The sequence below is a fragment of the Sesamum indicum genome, linkage group LG11 (assembly GCF_026168435.1).
Source record: "Sesamum indicum cultivar Baizhima isolate 11 linkage group LG11, ASM2616843v1, whole genome shotgun sequence".
Taxonomy (NCBI): Eukaryota; Viridiplantae; Streptophyta; class Magnoliopsida; order Lamiales; family Pedaliaceae; genus Sesamum; species Sesamum indicum.
The window spans coordinates 7,432,348-7,445,340 of NC_142667.1; the positions used below are offsets into that span (position 1 = coordinate 7,432,348).

The following is a 12,993-nucleotide window of genomic DNA, read 5'->3' on the forward strand; positions in this document are numbered from 1 at the left end:
GGAAAAAAGTACGGCAAATTAGCAACAAAACCCTAAATTAACAACACCTTACCAGAAACAGAAAAAAGATGTGTCGGACACTAATTTGGGTGAAATTAGCTAAAATTGCGAGAAATTTACTTTTGATTTTCTAAGTCAGCCATTAAACTACTTTTGGTATCGCATATTCCGATCTTGTCAATTTTTTTTCAAAATGATTCAAAAATTAGTCTTGGCCATGAGTTGACAAAGAAAGGCCATCTATACTCGTAAACGGCGGTTAATTACTAATATTATTGTGCTGGTTTTTAAATATGACAATTATACCTATAATTGAATAAGTCTTGAAATTAATTGTATTAGTATTATTATTTTACAACTGTGACTCCGTGTTATTTTAACATCACTACGCCAATTCTTTTATTGTGTCAAAATACCTTAATTGGTTTTTTTCTGTTTCTTTCCTTTCTTTTTTCTTTTTTTAAAAATATAATTTGTTGGTTTATATATATATTTTATTTTTATTTATAATATATTTCCAAATATGAAAGATTATCTATTATATGCATATAGAGACGACGTGCTGCGACATCTATTGAGTACAAATAAATAGATTAAAATAGGTGTAATATTTTTATTAAATTTATAGTTTTTAACAAAATGTAATTGAGAGGAAAGAAACGAATAAAAGGAAACAAATATAGAGAAAAATGTGGATGAGTGGAAGTAGTCATTTGAACATGGAACTTGCAGGACAAAAATAAATTAATTAATTTTCAAATAAAAAATAAAAACAACAGATCAAAAAATATAAACACCAAATCATCATAATACAGTACAAAAAAAAACATTATCTTTTCTCTAAATTATAAACAATCATGATTAAAAAATCACAATAAATCAATATTATTAATCACAGTATAAAACTAACGTAAAAAATTTAAATTTTTACCATGATAAATCAATATCTATCATAATTTTTAGCTGTCAGCTAATGATTGTTTCGAAGCAAAAAAAACCACAGCTAATGATTGTTTCGAAGCAAAAAAATTATATTTCTTTCGGTGGTATAACAACGATTACATATAATGCAGTCGTGGAAGTTCGTGAGGACAGATCATATTCTTATAGGAAAAACGTTCAACCAAAGTAATAGATTAAATACAATTTACCCTGTGTGTTAATGAGAAAGTGCGTAAAACTTCCGTAGAAAAATAAAGTACAAAAAATCCCTTTGTGATTTAAAATATAATACAATTTACCTCCTTCCGTCAATTTACAGCGTATATGATTGCACTTTATTTTTTTACAAAAACTCTACACACTTTTTCGTTAACAACGGAGGTAAATTGCATTTAACCCCCCAAAATAATAGAAAATGCTGGGATCATACCGGCCATCTTAAAGTATTCTATGGGCGAATCATATGATTTTGACGTGGTTAAATTAAACACATCATGTGTCAAGTGTTCTGTGCATAGAATGTGCTGATAATAATGATATATTTAATTTAAAAAATGAAATGTTTACATCCAAATATTCTATATGTATATATATTATATTAAGTGCATGTAGCATTTATGAAATCAAATTTGACTTTATGTCCATGTTGCCATTATTGGATAGTAATTATGCACGTAGGTTGCGTACCACTATGGCTAACCTATATCTATTTATACTATATAAAATAAAAAATTATTCTACATTTATAAATAGTAATTAAGGACACTGTTGCATCAAATTATTTTTATATGTAGTTAATAATGTTCTTCAATTGACAAAATAATTAATTTATCTGACTTCCTAAATTTTACATTAATTGATAAATTAAGTTTTTTCTTTCTTTCTTCTTTTTCTATTTTTAATGTAATGTATTGATTTATATATTTTATCTTTATTTTATACTATATTTTCAAAGTATGCACAAAATTTATTCATTATATGTAGGCAAGAATAACATGCCACAATAGCTTGTACTAATAAAAAGAAAACTCCATTTTTACGCTCGAAGAACAGTCACTCACACTGCAACACCAACTTTTTAGATTACCAAAAGTATCCATTATGTGTTTTTCAACCACCTCTATTCAAATTCTATTCTTATATTATGCTATCTATCTATATTTATATTATATATAAAAAAAAATATCTTTTTTTCTCACAGACGTCGGTTATGACACAACAAAACTAATTTTGTTATTATGCTGATAATACCCTTCGGTTGATTTTTATTTCCTGCACTGCTTTCTTTCTTTCTTTTTTATTTTTTAGAAATACAACATATTGATTTATATATTTTTTTGTTCATACTATATTTTATTTTTCTATCTATACTGTATAAAAGAAAAGACTTTTTTTTTTTTTTAACAAATGACAGTTATGATACCGCAACTCCAATTTCATCTTTATACCAATAACACCTCTAAATTGATTTTCTTTCTTTTCTTTGTTGCTTTCTTTCTTTTTTTAAAAAAAAATAATATGATGTATTGATTTATATATATATATATATATATTTTTGTATTCATAATATATTTTAAAATGTAAAATATTATTTATCATATGCACGCAAGGATGGCGTGCCTCGACAGCTAGTTAATATGAAAAAGAAAAATCTTTTTCACTCATAAATAACAATTTGTGACACCACAATACCAAAATTTTATACTGATAATATACTTAAGTTAATTTTCTTATATTTACTTATATGTTTTTATTTAAATGTAATATTTTGATTTATGTATTTCATTCTTATTTATAATATATTTCAAAATATAAATTAATTATTTATTATATGCACGTAGAGACGGCGTGTCATAACGGCTAGTACTAATGAAAAGAAAACTCCATTTTTACCCACAAAGAGTGGTTACATATATCGCGACACCAACTTTTTATATCACAAAAAATATCTCATATGTATTTTTCAACTACCCCTACTCAAATTCATATTCTCATCTATATATTTATACTATCTATCTATACTACTATGAAAAAGAAACATCTTTTGCACTCACAAACAACAGTCTGTGCCACCGCAATACCAAATCTTTTATATCGATAATATATCTAAGTTAATTTTTTTATTTACTTATTTATTTTTTTTAAATGTGATGTTTCAGTTTATATATTTTATTACGTATAATATATTTTAAAATTATTTTGATGTAAATTATTTTATTTTATTTTACTATAACTTCATTTCATGGAATATGAAAAAAGTGATGTAAATTACATAATAATTGATTTATACAAGCAATATAAGCACATTACATTCAAATAAAAATTTATACACGCAGCGATTGCATGCCATCGTTGCTAGTTTATTAAGTATTAGGGGGTTAGAGTAACTATTTTAATTTGACATTCATTTGATTTAGGCTAAATTACAGTCATCCCTTATAAAATTTGACATGATTACAAACACCTTATTATTGTTTCAAATTACAAATATTTTTCTATTTTAACGTCTATTTAATGACGAGTTCATTCTGTTAGTCTAACAATAACGGTATGGTCAGGGTTCGAGGGGTGGAAGTGGTGAACACGTTCAGATCTATTGATTTTAAATTATTATTTTAAATTATTATGTATGTTATAGATTACAGTAATAAAGTTGGTCGTCGAAATTCGTTAGAACAGATCATACTCTTATAAAAAAATGGTGAGCCAAAATAATTGAAGAGACAATGCCGGATCATGTCTGGCTATTTTAAACTATTCTATGCGTGAAACATGTGGTTTTGACGAGGTTAAATTAAACTCATGGCGTATACGTATATTCTTTGTATTATACGATATATATTTTAATTTTAAAAAATTAATATATGTTAATCATCCAAATATTCGATATATTATGTACTGTATGTAGCGTCTAAAGAGTTAGTTATGACCTCATATTCGTGTTTTTATTATAATGATACGTAATGCGTACAAATATTTGACGAAAATGGGCACGTGTTTCTCAAGTACGTGGCTATTGGATTAGGACATTTTGGAGGGAACATTGGCATGTGAGACAGTGAGAGATATATATTTTATTTTTGGAGGGATTATAATTTTTGGCGAATGTAAATAACTTTAATTTAAAAATTAATTTATTATTTAAAAAAAATATAAATATATATAATACTTTTACTCACAAAATAAATTTTAGATTTTATAGTTTGTGATTAAATATTAATATATTTTTAGACCAATAATAATTTAATTTCAAAAATAGTAAAAAGATCTTAAAAATTATTTGAAATATAAATAATTATAATTTTAGAGCTATTTTATTATATATATTAAAAACAAAAAAATTCTAATATTTTTATTTTTTGTAAAAAATAAAAAAGAATCTTATAATTTCTGTCAAAGTTGGTCAAAATATTTTTTTTTCTTTTAATGGTATCAAAAAATATGTTTTTTTTGTTGTTTTGGTATCATTAAACATCACGTGAGGAAATATGAGGTAACAACATTAGCATCCACGTGCGTGGCACATGACCTCTGCCGTTAACTTAGGACCAACAAGGCGTATATTTGGATTTAATGGTACCAAAACTCGAACCCACGATAATTGTGATACCAAAAACAAAAATGATCATTTTTAACCAGACTTAAAAAAAGGATTATGCCCCTAAATCAACTATCATGTATTATTATAATAGGAAAGCGTGAGAGGTCTTCTTCTTGGATTGAAAAAAAATCTGATTCTTCTTTGATTCTCTCATTATTTGTGATTCAGATGTAGGGTGAGATTTAAAAAAACAATAGGCTGAGATTACCATTTTTTCGTGAGAGACTTTGGAAGAGAAAGTTGGGAAAAAATGGATTAGGGCCTTAGGAAGTCTGTTGGCTTAAAAAATGAAGAATTTGCCCCGTTTCCATTTAATTATTTACAAAAAATGAGAAAAACTAAAAGTTAGTATCCTTAAAATGAATTCCCATAATCACTACGATCAAAATCGAACAAGGTCTAAGTTTTGAGATAAAAAATGAAATTTTCCGGACGACATGCCACACACATAGCTTTTCCGTCTAGAACTTAACAACACAATGCATTTTGCATATAACCACTAAATTTACAAGAATATTTTAAAAAGTATGAAACCATTAGCGCCAAACTCTAATATTAAATTACGATTTATTGCATCTGCATGATCACACAAGTTGACATATCAAAGGCCTCTCCACGTCTATATAATGGACCATCGAATGAAACTTTGTGGCATCTGAAAACAAGCAAAGCCATGGCAGCTCATCGCCTCTGTATCACTCTACAAGTTGTGCTATTTCTCATCATTTGCTCATCATTTGCTAGCACAGGGTTTGGAGCAACTAACGACACTTCGCTCAATCTCACCCGCACCAGCTTCCCCAAAGGCTTTGTATTCGGAGCTTCCTCGTCTGCTTATCAAGTAATTAAACATCTCCGTCTGCATTACTTTCTCTTTGACTTGCATTTGTAATTCACAGGAAAATATTTTTTTAGTTTCATAAAATAAGGACAAAATATATTTTGGTACTACAACTATGCCAGGTGTCGTTTTTAGTTCCATAAAACTCATAATTACGTACTTTTAATCCCAAATAGTCACGTACGTCGTACGTTGTGGTTCTGGGACTAAAAAGGCATTGTTTGGATTAAAAAGGCTTAAAATCATATTTTTTGGGACTAAAAGGACGTGATTTTGAATTTTATGGGACTAAAAATGTCACCTGCCATAGTCGTGGCACAAAAAAAAAAAATCTGTCTTTATTTTTTAGGACTAGAAAAACATTTTGCCCTTTGTTTTACTCCCAATAAACCCTAAATTTTTTGGTTCATGCAAACCTTTCGGCCTTACGTCTGATCTTTTTGTTTGGTTTAATTGTTTGGTAGTATGAAGGCGCTGCGTCTGAACATGGGAGAACACCAAGTATATGGGACACTTACGTCCACCAATTTCCAGGTTCATTTTTGTAACGCACAATTTTTCCTTTCTTTATAAATCTAGAATTAATCCGAATAAATCTAAAGAATTTGCACGAAGAATTTTGAAATTTTAATTTCATCGATTCAAATATAGCATCTCAAAATATATTTAAATATGATGTGATGGAAGAACAGTGATCTCAAATACTTTTGGTGGTATTCAGCAGAAGAAAATTTATTATTGTCTAAATTTTAATTTCTATAAATTAAAATCAATGTAAAAACTTAGTTTATTCACAATGACAAAAGTATTCGTCGTGGCACTTAATCATGACAAATGATTTAGTCACGTTGACAAAAATCACAGCTAATAAATATTGCCTGCCGGCCCATAACCAATAATTATTTAATATGGCGATATTTTTTTAATTCTAATAATTTGTTATAATTAAATATTATATTTGTTTTAGTTACTAGTGATTATATATATCATGACATGATCAGTACATGACATGGACGGAATGATATTTAATTCACAATTGACTAAATACTATAATACGTGCATACACATTATTAGAACTAATCATTTAAGTATAATTGATGTGTATGCATGATTTATATGTTTTATTATATTTTTAAACTAAATAAATATGATTGTCCGCTTTCTTTGAACTGTACATCAACTATACAATAAATGTATTGCACTTGCTATATATTGATTTAGGTTTAGTCGAGTCTATCCACATTTTGCTTACCAAAATTAGTTCTATGTATTGCATTTCTTTTTTTTTTTTTTCTTTGCATCTAAAAGTTAAAGTTATATAATCTATAATGCCCTTTCTTTTCTTTCCTTTGGTTATTTTTAGTTGAACAGTTTAATATGTAAAATTGTAAGTAATATAACTTGACAAGTTTACAGAGAGAATCGCTGACCGCAGCAACGGTGACGTGGCAGTCGACTTCTATAATCGGTACAAGGTAGTTTCTGGATTCTAAATAAATTTGTCTTCGATAAAGCAGTATGGATAATTTAATAAAGCTGAATTTTTATTATATTATTTGTTTATATAATTTAATAAAAGAGAGTTATCATAACTGCTTACATATTTTAACTTTAAATGTGTCTAAATAAAAAATCATTGAATGATTAAGTGATCAAAGAGAAAGTTATTTATGAATATCAGTCATCAAAAAAACTATGATGTAAGATGAAGAAAAAAAAATATGATAAGAAATGAATTTAAGGATAAATTTGAGTATTCAAAACTTGGTACGATAAAATATTTTCTTTTATAATAATATGGTCAAATACTTTAAAATTTTATTTTTAAAAATAAAATGCAACATTTTATAAGATATATGAATTTATAAAATTTTAATTAAATACCACCTAAATATCGACGGCATATTTATTCTTTTTTCATATGTAAATAAGTTTAATGGATTCATCTTGCGTTTGAATTTTTCTCCCACTGCTTTGATTATTAATTGTTAGTGAAATATGATGTGGCAGGAGGACGTGAAGTTGCTAAAGGATGTCGGAATGGATGCTTTCAGAATGTCCATTTCTTGGACACGAGTATTACCAAGTAAGATATGGAAACTTATTTTTCTTAAGAAGAAAGAAAATTTAATCAAACCCCTCTCTTGATTTTAATTTTTATTCTTACATATATACTTAATATAATATACCCCGCAGGTGGAAAGTTAAGTGGGGGAGTGAACCAGGAAGGAATCGACTTTTACAACAATGTCATCAACGAGCTTCTTGCAAATGGTGACTAAATTCATATATTTTGTCTTCTTAAATTATTTGTCGAACTCCATATTTTTAAGTTTTCTTGTTTTATTTGTCACTTGAAATAAATGGACAGGTATAACTCCATTTGTAACTATATTTCACTGGGATCTTCCCCAAGCCTTACAAGATGAATACTTAGGATTTCTAAGTCCTCGCATTATGTAAGTCAAATTTACATATAATTACTATTAAAGTAATACATGCGTGAGAATAAAAGAAGAACTGAGTATTATATATTATGGTGGCAGTGATGATTATAAAGATTTTGCGGAGCTTTGCTTCAAGGAGTTTGGGGATCGTGTTAAGCATTGGGCAACACTTAATGAGCCGTATATATTCTCCAGTGGTGGCTATGATGGAGGTATGACTGGCAACGCACCCCCCGGGAGATGCTCCAACAGGGCTATCTGTGCGGAAGGGAATTCAGCAACTGAACCTTATATCGTCGGCCATAATTTACTTCTTTGCCACGCAACAGCTGTCAAACTATACAGGGAGAAATATCAGGTTAATTATTCTCGTTTCATGCACAGAACAATTTTGTGCAGGTACCAATGGTAATTGGATGATAAGAGTTAAAATGAGTCGAGTTAAATCAGAGGCATCATACAAGCACTACATTTAGTTCGTTTGTTGATAAAATTTTAGTTCCAACAGTAAATTTGTCATAACATTATACGTAAACAACAATTAAATAATGAAGTATATCAAATTCATATAAAATAAAAAAAATATCCATTTACATCAAGAAATTCAAACTCATGATGATCTCAGCCGTGTGAACGTAATATACTTGATTCATTATTCCACGTACCCTGAATTTAAAGTTCTTGATTAATCTAAAAGTTGCCAGTATTTATGTTGCAGGCAATTCAAAAGGGAGACATAGGAATTGTACTAATAACTCATTGGTTTGTACCATATTCAAGCAGCAGACTCGACGTTAGAGCAGCACAACGAGCTCTTGATTTTATGTATGGATGGTGAGTATATACACATATAAGTTTATAATGTCAAAATTTGAATTGTCAATTGTCAAAAATTGAAACCAAGTTTAGTAAGTTCCAGCATTGAAAATTTCTTTTTTTTTTCTTTTTTGAATTTGTAGGTTTATGGACCCTATAGTTTATGGGGATTATCCAACAACCATGAAATCCATCGTGAGAGATCGATTGCCAAAATTCACAAAGGAGGAGGAGACATTGGTCAAAGGATCCTTTGATTATGTGGGAATTAATTATTATACGGGGAATTTTGCAAAACACGTTGTCACTAGTGGAAATGCTAGCAGCTCAACGGATAATAGGGCCAGTCTTTCAAGTAAGTTTTGACATTAGTATAATTAAGAATAATAAAATAAATTATATTAAATTTACATAAAATAAAAAAATATTTATATATTTGGTGAAACTCAAACCTATGACTTTGAACTTGTTTATGGGACTTCAGTCTTAATTGTGGTTTAGTCGCACTTTGATATAATGATTCCTGCAAAACTTTGATGTTATGTTTTCTGAATTGTTTGACAGCTCAAGCCAATGGTGTACACATCGGCACACCTGTAAGTTGTCATCTAGAGTTCTTATAAGCCGTTTATAAATTATGTTGTCGGATTAATTTTTATAATATCTCGACCTCATAATTTCAGACTGCAGTGAGCTATTTCGATGATTATCCAAAAGGACTTCATGATCTTCTGGTCTACACCAAGGAGAAATACAACAATCCAACCATTTATATAACAGAAACTGGTAAATTAAAGCGTTCTTCTACAGTGGTATTCTATATATATATATGTATATATATATATAATTAGAAGAAATGTGACTTTTTGTTAAGGTTAATTACTATGACCACCTCTCAAAAAATAAAAAATTACTATGATAAAAAATAAAAAATTATGGTAATATTGATTAACTACACACTATGTAACAACTATTGACCCTGTTTCTGTAAGTAAAAAGAAATATCAGTTGTAGTTAAATGGGTAAAATTTGTTTTAATCCCCAACATTTGATTTCAACTTCAAAATCATTCATATCCTTTCAAATCACTGCAAGTTTTCACCTTTGGTAGGTAATTTTCATATTTACCTTATAAAAAATTTTCTCTTTCGCAAAGAAAATAATGTTAGACTTTTAGTCCCTCACTTTTTATTTTTAATTTGCAATTTGGTCCCTCACAATAAATTTTAAAACATATAACTACTATATTTAGAAGAATATACTTTTAGAAAATAAAAAATGAGGGATTAAAGTATATTTTTTTAAAATAAAAGTTTCATAAGGGTGAAATATTAGAAAATTACCCATCAACTGTACTAATTTAAAATGAATTAAAAAATAAAGACTATTTTGAAGTTGAACTCAAATGTTGATGACTAAAGTAAGTTTACCTATCTAAAATTTATAATACAAATGTTGATCAATTATGTTTAAAATATAATTTTTTTGTACTAATTTTATTTAATTGTGATTGATAATATTAATTTGTCATAATTGTTAAGCTATAGTCATTTAATGTATAAAAAGGAAATTCCGTATTGGAGAATGTTTAATTTAATTTCTTTTATACTAATCCTAGGTATGACCGACGGTAATAACGTTACCGAAGTTGCTATTAATGACAACGGAAGGATTAACTTCTACAATGGTCATATTCGGGCGACTCACCGAGCCATCGAGTAAGTTTAATTTTTAGTTAATTAATTGTTTTTAATTATTTGGAAAAATTCTCTAATTTGTGTGTAAAACTCTCTAATTTGTCATTAAAATCAATCTATGTATATTATCAATACAATTTCTTAAAAAATTCAACAAGGTCAAAAATTAACTACTAGAAATAAAAATAAACTATGTGTGTAATCAATACTGATAATTTTACATTTATTGTTGACAGGCAAGGTGTAAAAGTGAAAGGTTTCTTTGCATGGTCGTTTTTGGACAACTTTGAATGGGGATCAGGTTACACTCAACGATTTGGGATTACCTATATTGATTACATAAAAGGACTTACAAGAATTCCCAAAAAGTCATATACTTGGTTCAAGAATTTCTTGAATGCATAGTGAGAGAGAAGCCTATATGCATGCAATAAGATCAGAGTTTAGTTGCTATCGATCGACTAGAAACTTTTAGGGAATGTTTGGTTTGTGTGATTGGCATGGGTATATTTTTCAATATTGTAAGTGTTTGATTTGTGTTATATTCGATCATGTATTGTGTTCCAGCCAAATAATTGGTCAAATTGTATTTGACATCAGAATTACAATAATAAAATACAATGTTAATCCCTTTTTTTATTTGTTTGTGAGAAATATGTTGGAGGACGTGGATGATAAATTGAAAAAGTAAATTTAATCAATAAGTTTGTTTTTATTAGAATAAATTATAACAAGTAATTGGTTATGATGTACGATATAAAAAACTCGTGACAAATGGATGATGGTTGATAGGCACCAGTTATCATCCAACCATGTGTGATTAACCAAATAGGTGGCTAGCATTGATGTAGTATTTTATTTTATTGAAATGATATGTCTATTATGGTGAAATCGTATGTCCTTTGGGTGAAATGATTCTTTTATTCCGAGAAATGTCATAACCTTTTCCAAGCATCTTTTTCGATTAGACATGTCTATTCAATGATACATTTCCAACTTCTATAAATAGTCACTCCCATTTCATTTCATTTCATTTACTCAACTTGGAAAGTATTTTAGAGCATTTCCAAGTATTTTTTGTTTTGTCATTTTTCAAAATTTGTAGTGCTGCTACTTTGAAATTGTAAGTTTGAAAATAAATTGCCATCACAATTAGCACTAGAGTGGAGCAATAATTATCTTAAAGATATAGGGTCTAAATCTTTCTTGACTTCCTAATACATAACTACCGCATATCCTTCAATTTTTCACAAGTTTAAGACAATCATTTATTGTTGTGCATTATGGGTACTAAATATGTTTCTGCGACTAATCCGATAACTATAGTTGTCTAAACACATGTTGCACACCCTATTGCTACCAAAAGGGAAGGTCGGAGAAATTCTCTAGCAATGACTTTAAGAGATGCCATAAAAAGATGTTATTTTACTCCACTACGTTGAACCTAGCTAAGCTCTCACATGAGAAAAACCCCATTATTTTTTAGGGGGAAATTTATTCTCGAAAGAGGATTGCATTTAATATATGGGGACATGGAGAATTTCTATGGAAAAACTACATCCTCACGACTTGAGTGATGTGTTATACAATGTATATACCTCAACTAAGACTGCAGAAGTTCTTTGGGGATTTTTACAGAAAAGAGAAAGAAAATTGACGTTAAGTCATAATTTTTAAATGATGAGTTAGATTACAAGATTTACACAGAATAACCTAAAGGGTTTGCTGTCCTGCCCAAAAAAAAAAGGTTAGTAGACTGATCAAGTCGTGTCGGGATTAAACAAGCCTCTAAACAATGACATTAAAAATTTAACAAAACAATTTAGTCAAATAACTTCAAGGTCAATGAGTGTGATAAATGCGTCTATAGTTGAAACCGATGAAGAACAGTCGGAGGTGGTGGATGAAGGTGGAGGGAGCTACTCTACCTTTACAAGCAGTATTTAAGAATGGATGAGATACTAAGGCTATAGGTCCACCTAATTGATCTGATGAATGTAACGTTAACGTATTAATCTAACCAGTAAAGATTTTCCTAAGTTGAGGTTTTCCTAAATTAATATGATATACTCTTCCAAGTTATACCAAATCTATTATTACCAAAATATTAGTGGATTCCTTCTTTCTATAGCTCATGATAATAAGATCTGTGAAATTTATGTAACCAGATGAATCATTCCTATGTATGCCTTTATATCACTAATTCACATAATGAATTACCCTATTCACTATGCAGAATTCCCTTCTAGCTCATCAGCATAATTAATTTAATCGAAAAGACGATCAAACTCTTAAATTATAATAATAAGCATAATAATTCATGGAATATAAAAATAAAGTTGTAGATTAATCTCAAAAAAGTATTCAAGATCGAAAAGTTTTAGAAAAAAGTAAATTAGTTCATAATAACTAAATCTAAAACAAATAAGGAAAATTAAGAGATGTTCATAGACTAGAAAATTGGGCTTGAACGGCTGTCACTCTATTGTCGGATTGACTGCTTCATGTGTCTTCTTGTTTTTTTCCCTTGCCCGAACGCGTATTTCATGTTTTTCTCCTCAAAAATTGGTCAAATCCTGAACGTGCTTTCCGTGCTTTTACCTTAAAAAATTCGACAAATCCCATGCTTCCTTTGACTTCTCTCTTTTG

The 12,993-nt window shown here is 28.7% G+C and overlaps 1 protein-coding gene across 1 annotated transcript; it reads left to right on the forward strand.

Moving 5' to 3' along the window:
- The first annotated feature begins 5,178 nt into the window (after positions 1–5,178).
- Positions 5,179–10,983, forward strand: LOC105173769 (beta-glucosidase 12-like). The gene is made up of 13 exons (XM_088875359.1): positions 5,179–5,384; positions 5,849–5,918; positions 6,801–6,859; positions 7,395–7,470; positions 7,581–7,658; positions 7,756–7,843; positions 7,931–8,189; positions 8,550–8,665; positions 8,791–9,002; positions 9,212–9,243; positions 9,331–9,433; positions 10,266–10,365; positions 10,581–10,983. Exons 1-13 carry the CDS (start codon positions 5,217–5,219, stop codon positions 10,747–10,749), a joined length of 1,530 nt encoding a protein of 509 aa, XP_088731485.1. The 5' UTR covers positions 5,179–5,216; the 3' UTR covers positions 10,750–10,983.
- The last annotated feature ends 2,010 nt before the right edge of the window (positions 10,984–12,993 follow it).